The sequence below is a fragment of the Ixodes scapularis genome, unplaced genomic scaffold (genome assembly GCF_016920785.2).
Source record: "Ixodes scapularis isolate PalLabHiFi unplaced genomic scaffold, ASM1692078v2 PGA_scaffold3__209_contigs__length_174095766, whole genome shotgun sequence".
Lineage (NCBI taxonomy): Eukaryota > Metazoa > Arthropoda > Arachnida > Ixodida > Ixodidae > Ixodes > Ixodes scapularis.
This window is the reverse complement of record NW_024609868.1, coordinates 156,339,078-156,356,554: the sequence shown is the minus strand read 5'-3', so window position 1 is coordinate 156,356,554 and position 17,477 is coordinate 156,339,078. Positions and strand designations below refer to the sequence as shown.

Genomic DNA, 17,477 nt, shown 5'->3' with positions numbered 1-17,477 from the left:
TCTCAGTTAGAATAAAAACATTCATGATTGTGCCTAAGTCGCGAACTACTGCCATAAACTGATTCCAACATATTGTAATACTTCGTTAATTGACATGGAACATACTAAACGAAACATTTGAAGGTCCTTCGAACTATTTTAAAGTAAAGAACAGTTTAAGAACTGAAAACTTTCCATAGAAGCACCACAATTGTGTCCAAATCTACAACTTAGTTAATCCGCCACAGCGATGATCCCATGCTTTTCCTAGCGAAGGTTTTTCCGTTCTTCACCGAGGTGAATTTGCATTGTGTTTCCTTTGCCCTGTCCGTCACCAACCAAAACAATCGACGGTTTTGCCTTGTAATGTTGTGGATAAAAAACAAACAAAAAAAGCGTTTTGGGAGAGTAGCATCCTGAGAAACCGCATGCAGCTTCCACGCGCTTCTAACCAGCAACCGGTATGTGAACATGCAAAGCGTTTTTACTCTACCGCGTGATTACTTTCTTGTTCGGGAAGTTCGGACAGGATAACCTTATCCACCGCGGCTGACTTCAAAAAGAAAGTGTTCGTGGATAAGCAGCGAAAACAGTGCACGGGATCCTCCTCTTGAAATTAGAAATATTAACTTGAATGATGAATTCTCAATGAGAGATGCGTTACCCGGCGTCAGAATATGCCAGAGCTGTTGCCGAAATTCAGAAAACAAAAAGTGTGCTCTGCGCTATTCTTTCGGGCATTTAAAGGGACAGTGACAGGGTATTTATGCTCGCCGAGATTTTGAGCTGTACATAACATATGAGAGCCCAACTACCCAGAACACAATTACGAAATGAAATTCGGCTTCTTTCCGCCCGAACACCGCCGATCAAGAACTGGTTGTTTCGAGTCTCGCTCACTCTCTTTTCCGTGGTCACGGGCGGTTTTCTAAAGTTACGACGCCACCACCAAATTTAATCAAAGTCGTTGGTCACTGAAGGCACACACTCACTATTAGAAATATAAAAACAAGAAACATTTTTTTTGCAGCTTTTAAAAAGCTCCAAATACGTTGATTGAAAAGAAAAGTTCCACAGAGATCCGGAAGCTGGCAGCTAGCGGACGACCGGCGTGGGACCTCTACTTTAGAACTGTCGCTCGCGGTACCGGCGAATACTGTCTGCCTTTAAAAGAAGAATTGGGAACTGATCAAAACAATTGGCATTCATTCCGTACGACACGCCCGACCACCAAGCCGATTTGCACGAAGACGTCGCCGAGCCGTCGCTCCCTTCTCGTGGCTGAAGACATCGCTCGCGCAAACGTCAAGCACAACGTGTCTACTTCGAGTTGAATATGCACGCCTGCGATTTCTTTATTAGGTGCGAATGTCGCCAATGCGTGGTGCTTCCCGACTTCGGCCCGGGAGTGCTTTTGCTGGACGAAAATCGGCAGCGAACTTTCAAACTTACAGTTTACCGGCTGCATTATTACTGAAGAAAGAGTTGCCCATAGATCAGTGGAAAGACGTCCGCTTGACACGCGGCAGGACCGGGTTCGATCCCGAATGATGGCATACCTTTTTATTTATTTTTTCAAACATTTTGCGTTGTTTATTTTTTCTTCTCTTTTTACATTTATCACTAAAGCAACAAACAAAAAATAGCAAACAAATGTTGTCGACGAAACGTCGCTGAACTAAATGGTATGCGATTTCCTTTTTGACCCCTGCGAACTCAATGTAATCACTTTCCACAAAATACAAGGAGCATATAAATCAGGTAGCGTCCGCTTTCCGAGGTGTTATCGTAAATTTTCCACAGGAATTGCAGCCAGCCATTGGTGCCGACCCCGTTGATCTTTCGGAAAATCTGTCGTACAATGCTAATTTTTTTCGGACGCAATGTATGTGAGCCAGCTCTTCACGCAACATCTTCACGCAACGCAAAAGAATCGCACGGCAAACAGTTCCCGCTGCGCCGCCACGCATGTCGTCTGCTACGCAGAGGGGGGGGGGGGGGGAAGAAGACGAGCATGGGCACTAGAGTAGCCACGGGACTTCCGCCACTCGCTCTCTCCTCTCCACTTTTCCGCCCTCCGAGGGCGGGTTTCGATTTCGGTTTCGAGCAGTCGCGTCTTTTGGCTTTATTAAAAATATACGCTACTCTGTTGCAAAATAATAATTGGGTAGTCCTCCGACACCATAATAAAGCGCCTGGCAAAAATGAAAAAAAACAAAAAACATTTTGAGGGGTGTCTGTGTCTCTTTAAGTTGTAGGAAGACGTGGTACCGAAGCACAAAGCAGAAATTACGTGAAGATGCATTGGTGGATTCTGAGGGAACACGTTACATCCTCCTCCCACTAGAGCGACGAACACGACATTTTGCCCGGCGGCACCACAAAGTTTTGTGTCTCTGTTGCTGCCTACTGTAATGACCAACACCCGCGACAAACGCTGAGAAGCGCCGAAAAACGATCGACGACGGACAAGGTCCTGTTTTTCGTTGGATTTGAAGGACTGAGAGCAGTCCCACCAAGGAACACCGCTCGGAGACGAACTTATCGTCCTCGCCCGCTCGCGCCCTCTGTTGCGTCTCTTCCCTCCCCTCTCCCTTCCTCCCGTTCCTCCTGTGGCCCGCTTGGCTCGCCCAGCCGCTCGACCTCCAGAGAAGGCCTTGGCGGCCACTGATCGTTCTCGCACTTCCGGTCCCTCGATGGCCCGTTAGCACTCGTGGCTTGATCGCTGGCGGTCGTGTTGCGTAAGGAAATTTGCTGTGGCTAGTTTTTCTCACGAAAACCTAGTGCACGAGGTGGTGCTTCAAGACGCTGAGGTCTACGCCCCAACGTCTAGACGTATACCCCGGCGTTCGAGGACTGACCAAAGTAAGACCGCTCATCACAAGTAGGCACGACGTTCCGGTAAGGCGCCCCGGCGTGGCAAGAGACTTGTCATTACGTTTTGTGATAGTTTGGATGCCGTATGTCCCCCGGAAAACGCCTGCTCTCGATGACTTGAATAGAATTATAGTCGAAGTGGGCGTGAAATTTTGTGGCGCTCACTTCTAATGCCTCGAACGACCCAAACAAACAACGATGGAAAAATTTATATCGGAAAAAGTTTAATATCGACCGTCACAACGGTTTGCGAAAAAGCTATAGTAGAGGTGTAAATATTGTAAATGAATTACAAAGGGATAGCCCCTTCAATCGGTGACCCGGACGTGATCGAATCTTGAGAGTTGTGACGTGATGTTGTTCTTGCGGAACGAAGAGTCGATCGTAAGAACCATATTTCCGCGTCCGATGCCCGGAACTCTGGTAGCTTGAACGTCAAAGAAGGAGCAACGTATGGAAATTGGGGGGAAGCGCCGATGGAGGCCCGAACATCATTGATGGAATGTTTCATGCTCTGAATGGTTGGTCAATGTTGAAGTCGAGGGATGGCAAAACGTCAATTGCGGAATGTCCGGCAGAATGCCCCTTCACGCTCTTTGAGTACGACCAAGTTGTTATTCTCTTATATTTTGAGAGCTTTTCGGATGCAGACGGTAACGCCAAAAAGTAATTGTGCTGAAGCTTTCTTTTTTTAGATAAACGTTTATCTGTATCCAAATACACGTAACAATTGAATTGTACGAACTTGCATGTTTTTCGCTATCGAGTTCATGGCGTCTATCGAGTCGAAATGTACAATTTTCGATATTCTTTTCAAGTTGTACATTTTGTTTTGTTTGCACCTTGACCCAAAATTTAAGAGAGTGACGTACTTGTTTCGGAGTGGTCCGTCATTATCTGGGCAGCGCGACGTCGGCACATCCACCAAGGACTCGTGGCCGAAATAATGGCGAGCCGCGCAGGTGGACTACGACTTAGCTGTCATCATTACTCCGGACGTATGTTTCGACGCTCTTTGTTTGTTTGACCTAGTTTTCAAGCGCCGAGAACGCAAAAACAGATGAATGAATATCTGCAAACGTGTTGGAATTACACATTGTTGTATCAGTTTACCTTCATATAATGACTCTCTTGAAAATTAAAGTGATCAAGAAAACAATATTAAAAAGGTTATTAGTTTAGTGTGCTAGCCAAATAACTGTGGCGGTTGTTTCCTCAACTAATGTATTGCGAACCTCAAAATTGTACGTTGCTGACCTTGTAATTCTATTCTTTTGTTTATACATCACTTCCTCAGTGACAACCCGTGTTCAGAAAATAGAAATATATTTTATCTTACTATATTTCGTTGCTATCTTTCTTTCAAATATTTTTTTTAATTATTGTCGTGTTTTCCAAATTATAAACATTTGAAATACTTGAGTAGTAGTCGCAGTTGACAGTTTTACATCAGTAAACATGTGTAGATATTTTCCCCCTCCTTCATTGCTGATGCCATCAGACCTTTAAATTTGATTGTCATACAAACACTCTAATTAATAAAACGAAAAGGCTTCATTAAAAAAATAATCGTCCTGCGTCGCTATGGTACACCAATGCCAGTATTTCAGCTCTCACAATATACAGCGATATATCCCTGATTTCGCTTTCTTTTAGCTTTATCAACATTCTCGATAGACCAAACGGTCAAGTAAGTATTCAATGCTAAGTCGCCATTTGTGCAGGGTAAGAATTACAGCCCTATTTGCCACAGATTGTGATCAGCGTAATTCTTCGTAAAAAGAACAACACCAAACAAGTATATTTCTTGCACAGATTGTATAAGGTGGAATATTGCTAATATTATAATAGACTCCATCTAATTAAAGCAGATGTTGTGCCTATATGATCAATTCAATAATGCCTGCCGGACCCAAGTTTGGGACGCTCCTTTTCTTTATGTTAAGCAATTGTTAGTTGAGACGCATTACATATAACGTTTCAAGACAACCGGAATCTTGAATATAGCTTATGATGGCAGAAAACAAAGTGCGTTTAACGCTTACCTTTAGAGCCCTTTCTATTTGCCTGGTTCGGTTGTGAATATTTCAAAGTGAAGACTAGATTGCTTGCAGGCAATGGACCATAGGACACTATGTGCGTTCAAAGAAGTACTTGACAGTAGAAACAATTATATGCCCTTCATATGAACGTTTGTTCCTTTTTCTTAAATAAACTCTATAATTGGTTGGATAGCGATCGAAGTATATATAATCGACGTGCTGATACCCACTTTATTCAGTCCTGGATTGCTGAAGTTTCCATGTTTCCAGATCGCGAATCTCCGATGGCTGGCCTTACTCAGTAATGGTATGGGGAATGACTGTACTTGTGACCAGGATACCGAACTTTACCGCCGGTTAAAAATTATGAGTTTACACCAGCTACCCTTCCATTGAGGTTGACCGTCCTCTCGTCATGGTGTGGAATTTCGAAGGCCACGCGCCTTTTGTGTAAAGCCATGATCAAAAGAAGTTAACTCGTGTGAGAAAGCACGCCATGGCCTTTTTCTTTTTAACCGTATTTCGCCTTTTGGCTGTCGTTTCTGAAGGGCACGGTTTGCGAACCTGGGCTCTAAAAGTTTACACGTTGATCACTTAATATGGCCAGGTGTGTAGTGAATGAATAATGGTGTTTTGCGAATTAACATACGAACATCCTTTTTTCTGAGATATGTCTTTGAAAAGAGGCGTATCGCGATGTCTTGGCCGCGTTTTGAAGAGTGGTAAATGCCATGTATATTTTAAAGTTCAGGTTTTTCAGGTTTGCTTACTGCGTTATGACCCCGAAACGATACTTTCTTACGATCTAAAACATTTGAGTCGTGTTTTTATGTGTGGTGATAGGCAATTAGACAACTTGCCATTGTTATTGTACACATCGCGACACTGCTAGCGCGAACACGACATCGGCGCATTTTCGAATTTTACTCCTAAATAGTATTAGCGAGCACAAAATTTTATCGCCCACATTATAGAACTAAATGAGCTCTTTCCGTAGCAATAATAACTTGGATGACATCCTTTAGTTTCAAAGAGAAAAACTGAAAAACCGGCGATCGCTTGTTCGCGCTAACAGTGTCGCGCTCTGTACCTATTTCTTTCTAATAATATCTAATCAACTGATCATTTGTCCATATTCGTTTCCGGGAAGATAATTGTTTTTGTATGTTATATGCATAGAATCCAATGATTAGGCGTTCACCAATTTTTGCAGTACGTAAAAAACAGGGTCTAGGAAGATTATTGGCTCGAAACTTCTATAAAAGACAGATTTTAAACTGACAATAAAACGTGTTGGGGTCTCACTGAATGCTTTTGCTTTAACCGTATACTTTGATATGCTTCTTTCACATTGCGTTATTAGGTTATGCATTTGAGATATGTTCAATTTCGATGTCGGCTGGTGTCGTCTCGTCAACTATGACTTCTCATTTTAGTTAACAAGGTTTAGCATGTACACTTGTTAAGAAGTTTCATAATGCGCTCGCAAAAAATAGACAATAAATTATCTTCGCTGAACATGTAAGTCAATCTTTGTGCAAGTGTTACTTTTTCTAATTTAAGAAATGTATGATTTTTATGCGCCCAATTTTTCCTCCCGAGCTCCAAACTAAAAAGTAGACAAAATCAAGTTCCACTTTCTTTTTCCGCTTTCGTAATATTCGATTGCTTCCCTAATTAAAGTAGCATTACACACTATAGGCAAGTTACTAAAAATGTCAAAACAACAAGAGGTATTGGAGCTAAAGATAGATATAGTAGTTGTGCTTGCTGAATATTTGCACTCAACTTCGTAAAGTGTGATTTTCGCCTAGTCACCAATGTTTCAACCAAAAAATTCTACCTATTTTTTTTTATGAATCTTAAGCTGCGGGTAGTTGTTGATGCGTGCTTTCTGCATATTAAATTTGTTCTATAAAACAAACACTCTGCTCTTGGTGAACCAGAACGTTGCAGTGACTACGATCTCACCGGTCCCCTCAATGTCTCGTAGTTGCTGAGAATACTTTCCGAATCAAAACTTCTACGCATACCGACACCGATAGGTGCGTTGTTGTATAATGTGTTCTTATGAATGTTTAGCATCCCAAAGTGATGTGTAATGTATGAGTAAACGTCAAAATATGATTATCGAACTGTTATTTTTCAGTACATTCCTCTGCGTGCTCGCTTTTGTCTTGGTTTTAAGCACAGCGATTGATCTCATCCACAAACATCGCTATGGGAAAGATGCGTTTCGAGGTAGGTAACTGGAGATATGATTGCTTTTTTATGTTCGAATATATGGCAGAAACTTTTTTCTAACTCTAAATTAGATTGTGCATGCTGTATTTTGTGTTTGATTTATATTATAAATAATGCAGCGGTATCTAAGAGAACAGTTAAGTCCCCTTTGTCTATTGGAAGTATATTATTATGCCTTTTAAAGGGCAACTCCGGTCCATACTTTCGATATTGGGATTATGGCTGTTTTTAGTGCAGTTAGCGCCCCTGAGTTGCAAGGTGTAATTTTTTTCTCGTTATTGTGCGTAGTTTTAAAGATATCGAAGTCTCAAAGTTTTGTTTGGGGCGCGGCCGACAAAACCGAAACTAGCCGCTCGAGGTTCCGGCAACACTGGAAATCAGCCGCTATGTTTACGTGACGCCAAGATCGTTCTTGTTCAGCGAGTAGGCAGTCCAAGCGGCACCTACCTCTGTTGCGCTAGTCGTCTAAAGATAGAAGGTAAACTGATTTTGTTTTAATTCTGTATATGTGGTAGTTATCCAGCATATGTAGCAAGAGTTGGTGCGTATACCCAAAAGCTAGCGACTGGAAAACCCGTCAACTCGTTCGGTGGCGTACTCGGCGGCCGCCGCCGCACGTGCGCTATGCCGTGCCGTACTCGTTGCTTGTATACCCAAAAGCTAGCGACTGGAAAACGAGTGAACTCGTTCGGTGCCGTACTCGGCAGCTGTCGGCGTGCGTGCGGTCTCCCGCACTCGTCGCTAGGCCTAAATTGTCATCGGGGCTCCGTGGATGGAGCGGCGTTGCTCTACGCCGCGCTGCCAGTGACGTACAGTGCTGGCGCTTTCGCGCGGCGGGTCAGTCCCAGACACGAAGCTTTGAAGCTCTCCGGCGCGTTCCGCGACAACCGAACAGACGTGTGTCAAGCTGTAGACGTCTGTTTTTTCGTTATTTTTTCCTCAGGCGCGTAAAAGCCGGATTTGTAAGCTACGACACTAATTCACCACATAAGTTCGTCCAGGTAGTAAATCTTTGTACAAATAACAAAAAAAACTTGCTGCACTACAAAAAAAAAAAAAAAAAGTTCTTCGGGCAGTCATTTTCTTCTCAAAGCTAGCAAAAGTTTTTGTGGATGATAAAGGAAACCAGAGAACGTTAGCAAGGTGATAGCACTTTCTTTCCCTTCCGCATTCCCATCCCCACCCACAACAATTTTTTTTTTATTAGAATACATAGGATTTTAAGTTTTCCTTCGTAACTTTTGACTAAAGCAAGTTTTTTTTTTTTTTTTTCATTTTTAAATTTTATATTTACCTTCAGCTGAACTCGGGCAAATTAGAGAGTTGTAACTTACAAATCCGAACTTTCGCGATTTCTTTAAAGTCCCTTGTGGTATTCACGAGCGAAATGGTAATTAATACTGCTGCGTAACGGGTTGGAACGATTGGAGGCGAATGTTTATATCGCATGAGCTTCACGCGCCGGCTCTTCGGTAGTAGTCGTTACGTACCTGAATACTACGCGCGAGATTGCATAGTAAACAAGCAGTGACGCAAAGCAGAACATTGTTTTCGTTTTCATTACAAACTTCAGTGTTTGGAGCTAGTTAGTGGTTGTACTCTACATGCCCACCATTCCCCATACAACAGACATTCAATGGAGCATGAATACTCAATCTTCAACACTGCACTTGACAATGACTGTTTTATTTATTGATCAGAATACTTTTATCATGTTTACCTTTTCTGTATATGTACGATGGGCAAAGAGCGACGGCACGGCATCTTTTTTAAGCCTCGATCCCTTCGCTGACAAGCCACAAGCAACCAACACCCGTAGGTTTCGTTCGTAACTCTCCGGCGAAAAATGATCGGAGCAGAGCTTCGATCTGGGGGTCGACGTCCAAGGCTTTCCAAAGTCCACTCGTCAAACAGCGTTCACCCACACCTTCTCCAATTTCCGATCCGTTGGAAACTTGTGAAAAAGCACCTCCGGGTTGCGCAGCGGCTTGTTTGAGCAGCCCACAGCGCTTTAAGTTGTACTCGGCATCGTTCGAGGAACAGCTGGGCAGTCTTGGGCGCACCGAGTTGCTCGCTAAAACGAGTCTAGGAGACCTCACAAGCAAATAAACAAAAGGCTATACCGAAGCTACACGGGCTACAGGTAAAAGCAACGGCTAAACACGCAATTACACGGCGAAGTAGCGGTGGTAGCGGCACAAAGAAGCGCGCGCGACGGCTGCGCCGTGCTCCCGTCCGGAACGGATGAAAAAAAGAGAACGATACGGACGTCACGTCCCAATGTTGCTTTAGCGATCGGCAACCCGCTGGCCGCCCGCTAAGGAGCAGCGGCTCGCGGCGGGTCGCGTTTTTATTATCGGCATTGGTTGAGAATGCGGCGTCCCACGGACGTGAAATTTTGGCTGGGGTCGTCTTTTGTGTTACTAAAGCGATACCAGTAATTTAATTCATTTTGAGTTTTGGCCGGAGTTGCCCTTTAATAAAGAGACGGCACAGTGCAAACTAATAAAAGAACTCCCCAGAGCACACTATAGTTAGCGATATTCTTATACCTGGGTTAGAGTACACGCTGTATTTGTGTCCCTTTCTTGTCTTCGTCTTTTGAGCTCAATTAGTTTTCGTAAAAAATCTCTCTAAACTGTCGAAAAAAAAATTGAAAGCAGCAATTATTGTTTACGCTATAAATCCCAACGCTGCTCGAGGAATGATCGACTCCTTGTTCTGAAATGGACACCCTTTGAAAATACAATCATTCGCTTATAAAATCATAAAAAGTCCATAGTTTCTTAGGAAATGATAATGCTTTGAGGACCCCTTGCGTATATTGTGCTATTGTTTATAAGGTAACAAAATAGAAAACATGTCAGTGATCGATATAAGAGACCTGGCACTAAAGTGAATCTGACTTTAAACGTGCACGTTGGAACACAAGAACATGCACTCCACATACGATACATTACACGTCTTTCTACCTTTCCACGCTTAAATACCCGCATTTTATACATCATAATGCACTCCATATTGATCTCCCGCACTTCACGTATACTCTAAGGCAATTAAAATATTTCCCAAGGCTGCAAAAGGTGTCGTGATGTGGCTTTAGCATGCGTGAGGAATCGTGCTGTCTGTTTTTTGACCAGTAAAGTGCGTAATAAAATGAGCCTTAATAACGCATTTGCTTATTGCTCATGGGCTTGTATTTGGCACAGCGACATTAGCGCGCTAATCTTGTGTGTTCATTGTCTCTGAATATATTTTTGGATACTCTTTTTTTGAAAAGTCGTCAATCGCTGGGCGCACCTTTCCAAATTAGTGATTGGTTACCCGCGTGCTCTTCAGAAAATAGAGAGAAAGCCTTGTGATCATCAAATTCGAAGACTGCAGCAAGTAATTATTTTTAATTAATCTTTAGTCTAAATCGTCAATAAAAAAAAATCAAATTAAAGAGTAGTTTGTTTTCAGCTGAAATATAATATCCAACACCGTAAAACTGAAAAGGCGAGCTAATATGCCTAACTGTGTTATTGACTTTTAGGGGGTCATATAAGCCTGGATACTTATAACCTTGTGTTTAATGAAAAAAAAAAACACACTTGCGTGCTTACTTTGTTTGTTGTGTGGTTTCTTTAGTTTAATTTTATACTGTAAATATTTGCCTGCCTCACTGTAAACTTTTTTTTTATTAGACCCCATGCTAGCCCCCGGCAACAGGTGTAGATTGATATAAATTATATTAAAACTTTAATATTTAAAGGTATCAGTAGAACATAAGACCAGGTTCTCAGTCAACAATTAAAAATCATTGAATATTGAGATCTGATTGTGTGAAATATTCGGAAGGAGTCGTGCGATCAAAGCAAAACTCCACACAGATGCCTCAAAATTACGAAACGAAAGACGCCGTTCAAATTAGCTGCTCTCTGCGTTACCGAGTTTTGGACGTTAGAAATGTTCACAATGCTTTGAAGCGTGAAGTTTTCTAGTCGTATGACCTGCCAAAGAAACGTTTTAAACTGTGAGGTGGCATTCAGAAAGTTTTTGTAATCGCACATATCGATTTGTTTAAACAAGCGCTTTGTGAATTTATGTTTCGTGATATCCTTTATTGGCAGTTTAATAAGAAATATATAGGAGCCTCGTTTTTTTTAGAAGTGAACAGGAAAGTATTTTTTTCACAATGTCTGGGGGTTAGTATTAGAATGAAATGTTTTGCACACACCCTACTGAAAAACATATGAATCCATATAAGAACTGATATGAAATATCCAAAAACTGATATGTGACAAATGAAACTGATATGAAATATCCAAAAACTGATATGCGATATAAGAACTGATATGAAATACCCAAAAACTGGTATGAGACATATAAGAACTGATAGGAAACATATGCCAACTGATATGAATGTGTCAAATAAACATATCATAAATAAATTCATATAATTCTTTTCAGTATACGACGTGCCGGGCGGGAAAGCAAACACGTGGCTTGGAACCGCAGTGGAGCGGCTTGATTTACTGGCTTTCAAATAACTACGGCATGAGCATTTACTTTTTATTAAGAGATTCATCCCCTGAGCCGTTCAAAAAACTCTCAGAGGTATGACATTACTGAACAAAATCCACAGCGATAAAAAAATATTTTTTATTGCTAAGGTGGTCACCGAAAAACTCCGTACCCTATTGGAAAACCCCAATATAAACAGCGTATTATGGATATTGGTAAACAATATCTTTTTATTGTATTGCAATACGATATGGACAGTGTATTGGAAAACATTACATTTATTGTATTGTATTACAATAAGGGTTTGTTATGGGATTCCAATATCCATAATACGCTGAAAAAATTGGAATCCAATATCGTATAAGCCCTTATTGGATCCCCATGTGTCTATGGGGATCCAATAAGGGTTTACGATTCCAGTGTACTTAGCGTATTATGGATATTGGAATCCAATATATTATATCGGCTACCAATAAAACTATACACGAGTTGGAAAATCACGTTCAGCGCAGCATTTCTCCGCAACGCAGTCTCTTCTTGTGTGTATTTCTAAGTGATAAAATAAAAAATGTTGCTGTTGTCAAATTATGAATAAAGAAGCAAAACACTGGGCTTATTCATAGCAAATATATTTAACATATTGCTGAACTGGAGGATCTGGCATTTACTGCAAAAGAAAGTCAATTGTTTAGGACCCTCATTCAAAAACTTGCTGTTTGAAAACAGAACGTGAAATCCTCACCTTTCAATGAAAACAGCACCTGCTAGCTGTAGCCATATAGAAGCTGCAAAATAAAAATTTGGGATTAGTTTGCAACAAGTAGCAATCCTTCACTAAGCTGGATAGATTCAAAATTATGTCTGTGTTTGATTGCGGAAAGATAAGCTTCCATTCCACTGCCACGGGTCATTCTGAGCTCGGTCAATTAAATACACCTATCCGCTCGTCTGGCTTCACAGTTCCTGCTTTGCACCTAACCACGGTGAAAGATACACTATTTAGGTGAGGACACGCCGGGGCTGAACGTGCGGCGCGAGGAATCAAATAGTGTTCATTCGACGGGCATCCGAAAGACTGCATCATTCGGCTGCCACCGTGTCCGCGACTGACAGTGTCACCGGCGGCCAAACGGCGGAACTGTGTGACAGCAAAAAAACATTATCTCGTTGTCATGACACCCCGGTACACCATGGTCTTTCTGCACGTGTGACAACCTCGCTGGAGCTCTGCGCGTGTGGTACATAAGGCGGCACGAGCCGTCTTGAACATGCCCACGGGTCGACGAGTCACCTGCTGGCGTTGCTTGAAACCAAAGTGAGAGAGTGTGAAGAGCGAACTTCATCGGGCCGTGGCCAAGAGCGCGCTGTCCTCACCTGAAGAGTATTATCTCACACCGTGCACCTAATTAAAGTATCTGGAATGCTCACCTTTGAGGAAAAACGAACTGGTGCTTGCTTGCTTGTAGGCCGTGGAAACTGGGACAAACTGGGAGAGAGATTTGCGATTAGTTGCGTTCAAGTAGCAATTACATTGAGTAGCCCCGTAAAGTACACTAAGTCGATAGGATGGAAGCTTGGGCGAGTTAGTGAACCATACTTCACGGTGACAGCGCAGCCAAATTAATCTCACACCAGACACTCAGGAAGACAAGCACACGCGCTGAACTTACAACTCTTGTGTATTCGACTGCTTCATTTTTCTCTTCAACGTCTGGGTTGACTTTTTAGAACGTGATAAGTAGAAGAAGTAGCACGAAATACAAAGGAAAATTCTAAAGAGAAGGCAAAAGAACAGTAAAAGAGAAGACAAATGAAGAAACGGAAAAAATATCTAAACGAAACACTTTTCCAAATTGTCCCTCTCCCTCATCGCTATCATTTAGATAGAAATTGGAGCTCTTTGGTCGACAGCGCTATAGAAGGACTACTTACAAACTTGTCCTTCAGCTGTGCTATCCTTTCCGCTTCCATTATTTCTCTAGTCAATGCGTCTCCACTCCTACCTATTACAGAACAATTTTCAAAATGTGCTATACAGCCACAATCGCGACAATGGATTCCCAAGTGTCCAGCTACGACTCGGTGGGTGTTATAAAAATGCTCTCTTAAACGATCATTCAAACACCTTCCAGTCTAGCCTACATACTCTCTCTACCACATGAGAGTGGGACAGAATATTCGACTCCTTCAGTACAATTTACAAAGCTCTTTTGGTGCTTTTTCAAACCAACTTCCCGGTGTGCCGTCATTTACCTTCCTGCACAGGCTTAGAAGCTTATTTGGTGCTGAAAAAGCAACATTAATGTTAATGCAGTTACCTATCTTCTTTAGACTGTGCGAAACTTTATGTATATATGGAACAATGGCCGTCCTTTTCTTTTCAGTATTGCGTTTAGGTCGTTCACCCCATCTTATTCTCTTTAATAAATCCTCTGCAACGGCTGTAAGTAATGCACTAGGATATCCTGTTGACTTTAACCTGGCGATTTGAGCATCAAAGCTAACCTTAAGTGAATGAATACAAGACTTATTAAGCACACTGGTGAGACATAATTTAACAATGCCTCACTTAACAAGCTTGGAGTGTGCTGACTGAAAATTAAGTGGTTTCTTCCCTCTCGGTTTGTATGACCAACATACATGATGCTCCGAAAAAATTAATCTGAGGTCCAAGAACCATAAGGAACCTTCTGTGGAGAGCTCATGAGTGATTTCTGGTGGATCTATACAGGATTTACAACAGGAAAGAACATTAGAGACTAATATTTGAAAGTCCTTAGCTGCACAATCTAGCACAATCAAAAAATCATCTACAAAGCGAAACACCTTCACAACAGAAGAAGCATCTAAGCTACGTGAAAGGATCCGGCCCCGATGCGCGAGGTAAAGGTTACTCAAAAGTGGTACTATGCATGAACCAATGCATACCCCTGCTTTTTGGAGAAAGGTGTTTCCCTCCCAACACGCAAACATAGATTTAAAATATACGGTGAGCAGTTCAAGGAAACCACCTTGCAAAAATCCTGACGCGGTCTGAAAGCAATAAGTCATGTATTCATTCAATTAAGGTTAGCTTTGATGCTCAAATCGCCAGGTTAAAGTCAACAGGATATCCTAGTGCATTACTTACAGCCGTGGCAGAGGATTTATTAAAGGGAATAAGATGGGGTGAACGACCTAAACGCAATACAGAAAAGAAAAGGACGGCTGTTGTTCCATATATACATAAAGTTTCGCACGGTCTAAAAAAGATAGGTAATGCACTAACATTGATGTTGCTTTTTCAGCACCAAATAAGCTTCTAAGCCTGTGCCGGAAGGTAAACGGATCGGCACACCGGGAAGTTGGTTGTTCGAAAAAGCACCAAAAGAGCTTTGTAAATTGTACTGAAGGAGTCGTATATTCTGTCCCACTCTCATGTGGTAGAGAGTATGTAGGCTAGACTGGAAGGTGTTTAAATGATCGTTTAAGAGAGCATTTTTATAACACCCACCGAGTCGTAGCTGGACACTTGGGAATCCATTATCGCGATTGTGGCTGTATAGCACATTTTGAAAATTGTTCTGTAATAGGTAGGAGTAGAGACGCATTGACTAGAGAAATAATGGAAGCGGAAAGGATAGCACAGCTGAAGGACAAGTCTGTAAGTAGTCCTTCTATAGCGCTGTCGATCAAAGAGCTGCAATTTCTATCTAAATGATAGCGATGAGGGAGAGGGACGATTTGTAAATGTGTTTCGTATAGATATTTTTTCCGTTTCTTCATTTGTCTTCTCTTTTACTGTTCTTTTGCCTTCTCTTTAGAATTTTCCTTTGTATTTCGTGCTACTTCTTCTACTTATCACGTTCTGAAAAGTCAACCCAGACGCTGAAGAGAAAAATGAAGCAGTCGAATACACAAGAGTTGTAAGTTCAGCGCGTGTGCTTGTCTTCCTGAGTGTCTGGTGCGAGTTCGATTTTTCCTGCGCTGCCACCTTCAAGTACACTAAGTCGGAAAGATTAAAAAAATTACATGCGCGGGACATAGATAACCTCTTGCGACGTAACTAGGCATACGTCAATTGTGCTCGCGTGTATTACAGAAAAATAAGCTTCAATGAAGGAGCCCCCAGTCGTTCTGAGCTTCGTCAATTAAAAATGCTGTACCGGTCGTCTGGCTTCAGTATTCCTGCTTCGGGAATCTGGGACTCTCACCTCTGAGGAAAAGCAAACTGGGACCTGCTGGCTCTTAGGCCTTGGAAATTGCCAGAAAGATTTGCGATTAGTTGCGTCCAAGTACCGATTTCTTTGACCAGCCACCTACAGCACACTAAGCCGGATAAAATCAAAATTACATGTGCGTGACATAATATGCCTCTTGTGACAAAACTTGGCACATGTTTTGTCGCCTACAGCAACACTAAAGCCAGACAGACAAGCGATACGCCATATTTAATTGACGGAGCTCAGAACGACTGGGGACGCTTTCACTGAAGCTTGTTTTGCTGCAATACAAGCGCGTATTGCAGCAAAACAAGCTTCAGTGAAAGCGTCCCCAGTCGTTCTGGGCTCCGTCAATTAAATATGCCGTACCGCTTGTCTGGCTTCAGTATTGCTGCTTCAGAGCAATCTAGAAAATCTAGAATCCTCACCTTTGAACAAGAATGAACTGGCGCCTGCTGGCTTGTGGGCCGTGGAAACTGCAAGAGATTTGCGATTAGTTACGTCCAAGTAACAATTTTTTTGAGTAGCCAACTACAGCACACTCAAAATTATATGCACGGGACATAGATGCCTCATGCGACGAACTTCCTTCATCCTTGTTTTCTGTTAACTCTGCCCACCTTCACCACCCGCCTCCAATTTCTGTGCTACTTTTTAAATCTCGATTCCCTTAGTCCCAAAGGCCATGCCATGGCTTGTGCCAGTCACGGGTCTGTCAGCTCTGCAACCGGCGCCATTGTGGCAAAGACGCCAAAGCACCTGGCGCTTGATGTGCTCTTTTAATATTTTGAGCATGGCTCAAAACAGGTGGATGGGTGTCTGGTGATGGCCTGTAGCTGAGCCGGTTGGTTATCCATGCTTACTGATTACCAGCTGAACGTTAGGAAAAGCAACGAAGTGTGTTTCTTTCTCTCTTCGTCGCTTTTCCCAACGTTCAGCTGGTAATCAGTAAGCATGGGTGTCTGGTATGCCCTTTGCTTATTTGCGGATCGTTCCGAATCAGAGGGTAGGCGCTTGTGCGACCCGGTCGCATGCTCGGTATTTTACAATAGTTGAAACCGAACTCTGCAGGAATCTTGAAACATAACAAACATAATGTGCACGCCAAAAGGCATAGCAAATGAAACACCCACCATCTATCTATTTTCGTTTCTTGTCCGCAAGAAGCTGTCGTATATGTAGCCTCCCTTGCTTAAGCCGTTCCTCCCTAGTGTCCCGGTTGGGTCTCGTCCTGATGAATCGTCGGTGGAGACCTGAGGAGCGATCAACATCATCTTAGACCTTTTTGAGACGGAACCATATACTTGCTGAGAGGAAGTACACCCAAACAAATCTCAGGCATGTCATTTATAGTGCGTTTTAAATTGAGACGAATGATGTAAAATGAGACGTCAATACTGACGCACCCCTTTTGCGAACCCAAAATTTTGAAGGCCTTGTCCCCCTCGCTAGGGGGACAAGGCACATGAATCCCGGCATGTGGATGAAATTTTTACCTTAACATCCCGACTAAATGCCCATCCTTGAATATTCGACCACCACACTTTTAGAGAAAAAATATTTTTTTAGAAAACACCGAGTCATCTACCACCCCTACAAACGCCTGAACCAAGCCTACTCGTACCGT

At 42.4% G+C, this 17,477-nt stretch overlaps 1 protein-coding gene across 1 annotated transcript in view; it reads left to right on the top strand.

Moving 5' to 3' along the window:
* LOC115323999 (nose resistant to fluoxetine protein 6) overlaps positions 1 to 17,477 on the top strand; it is a 107,716-nt gene that overhangs the window by 49,945 nt on the left and 40,294 nt on the right. Inside the window, 1 exon segment of the mRNA XM_040211171.1 lies at positions 7,048 to 7,139. Within this exon segment, the coding sequence (XP_040067105.1) occupies positions 7,048 to 7,139 (92 nt within the window).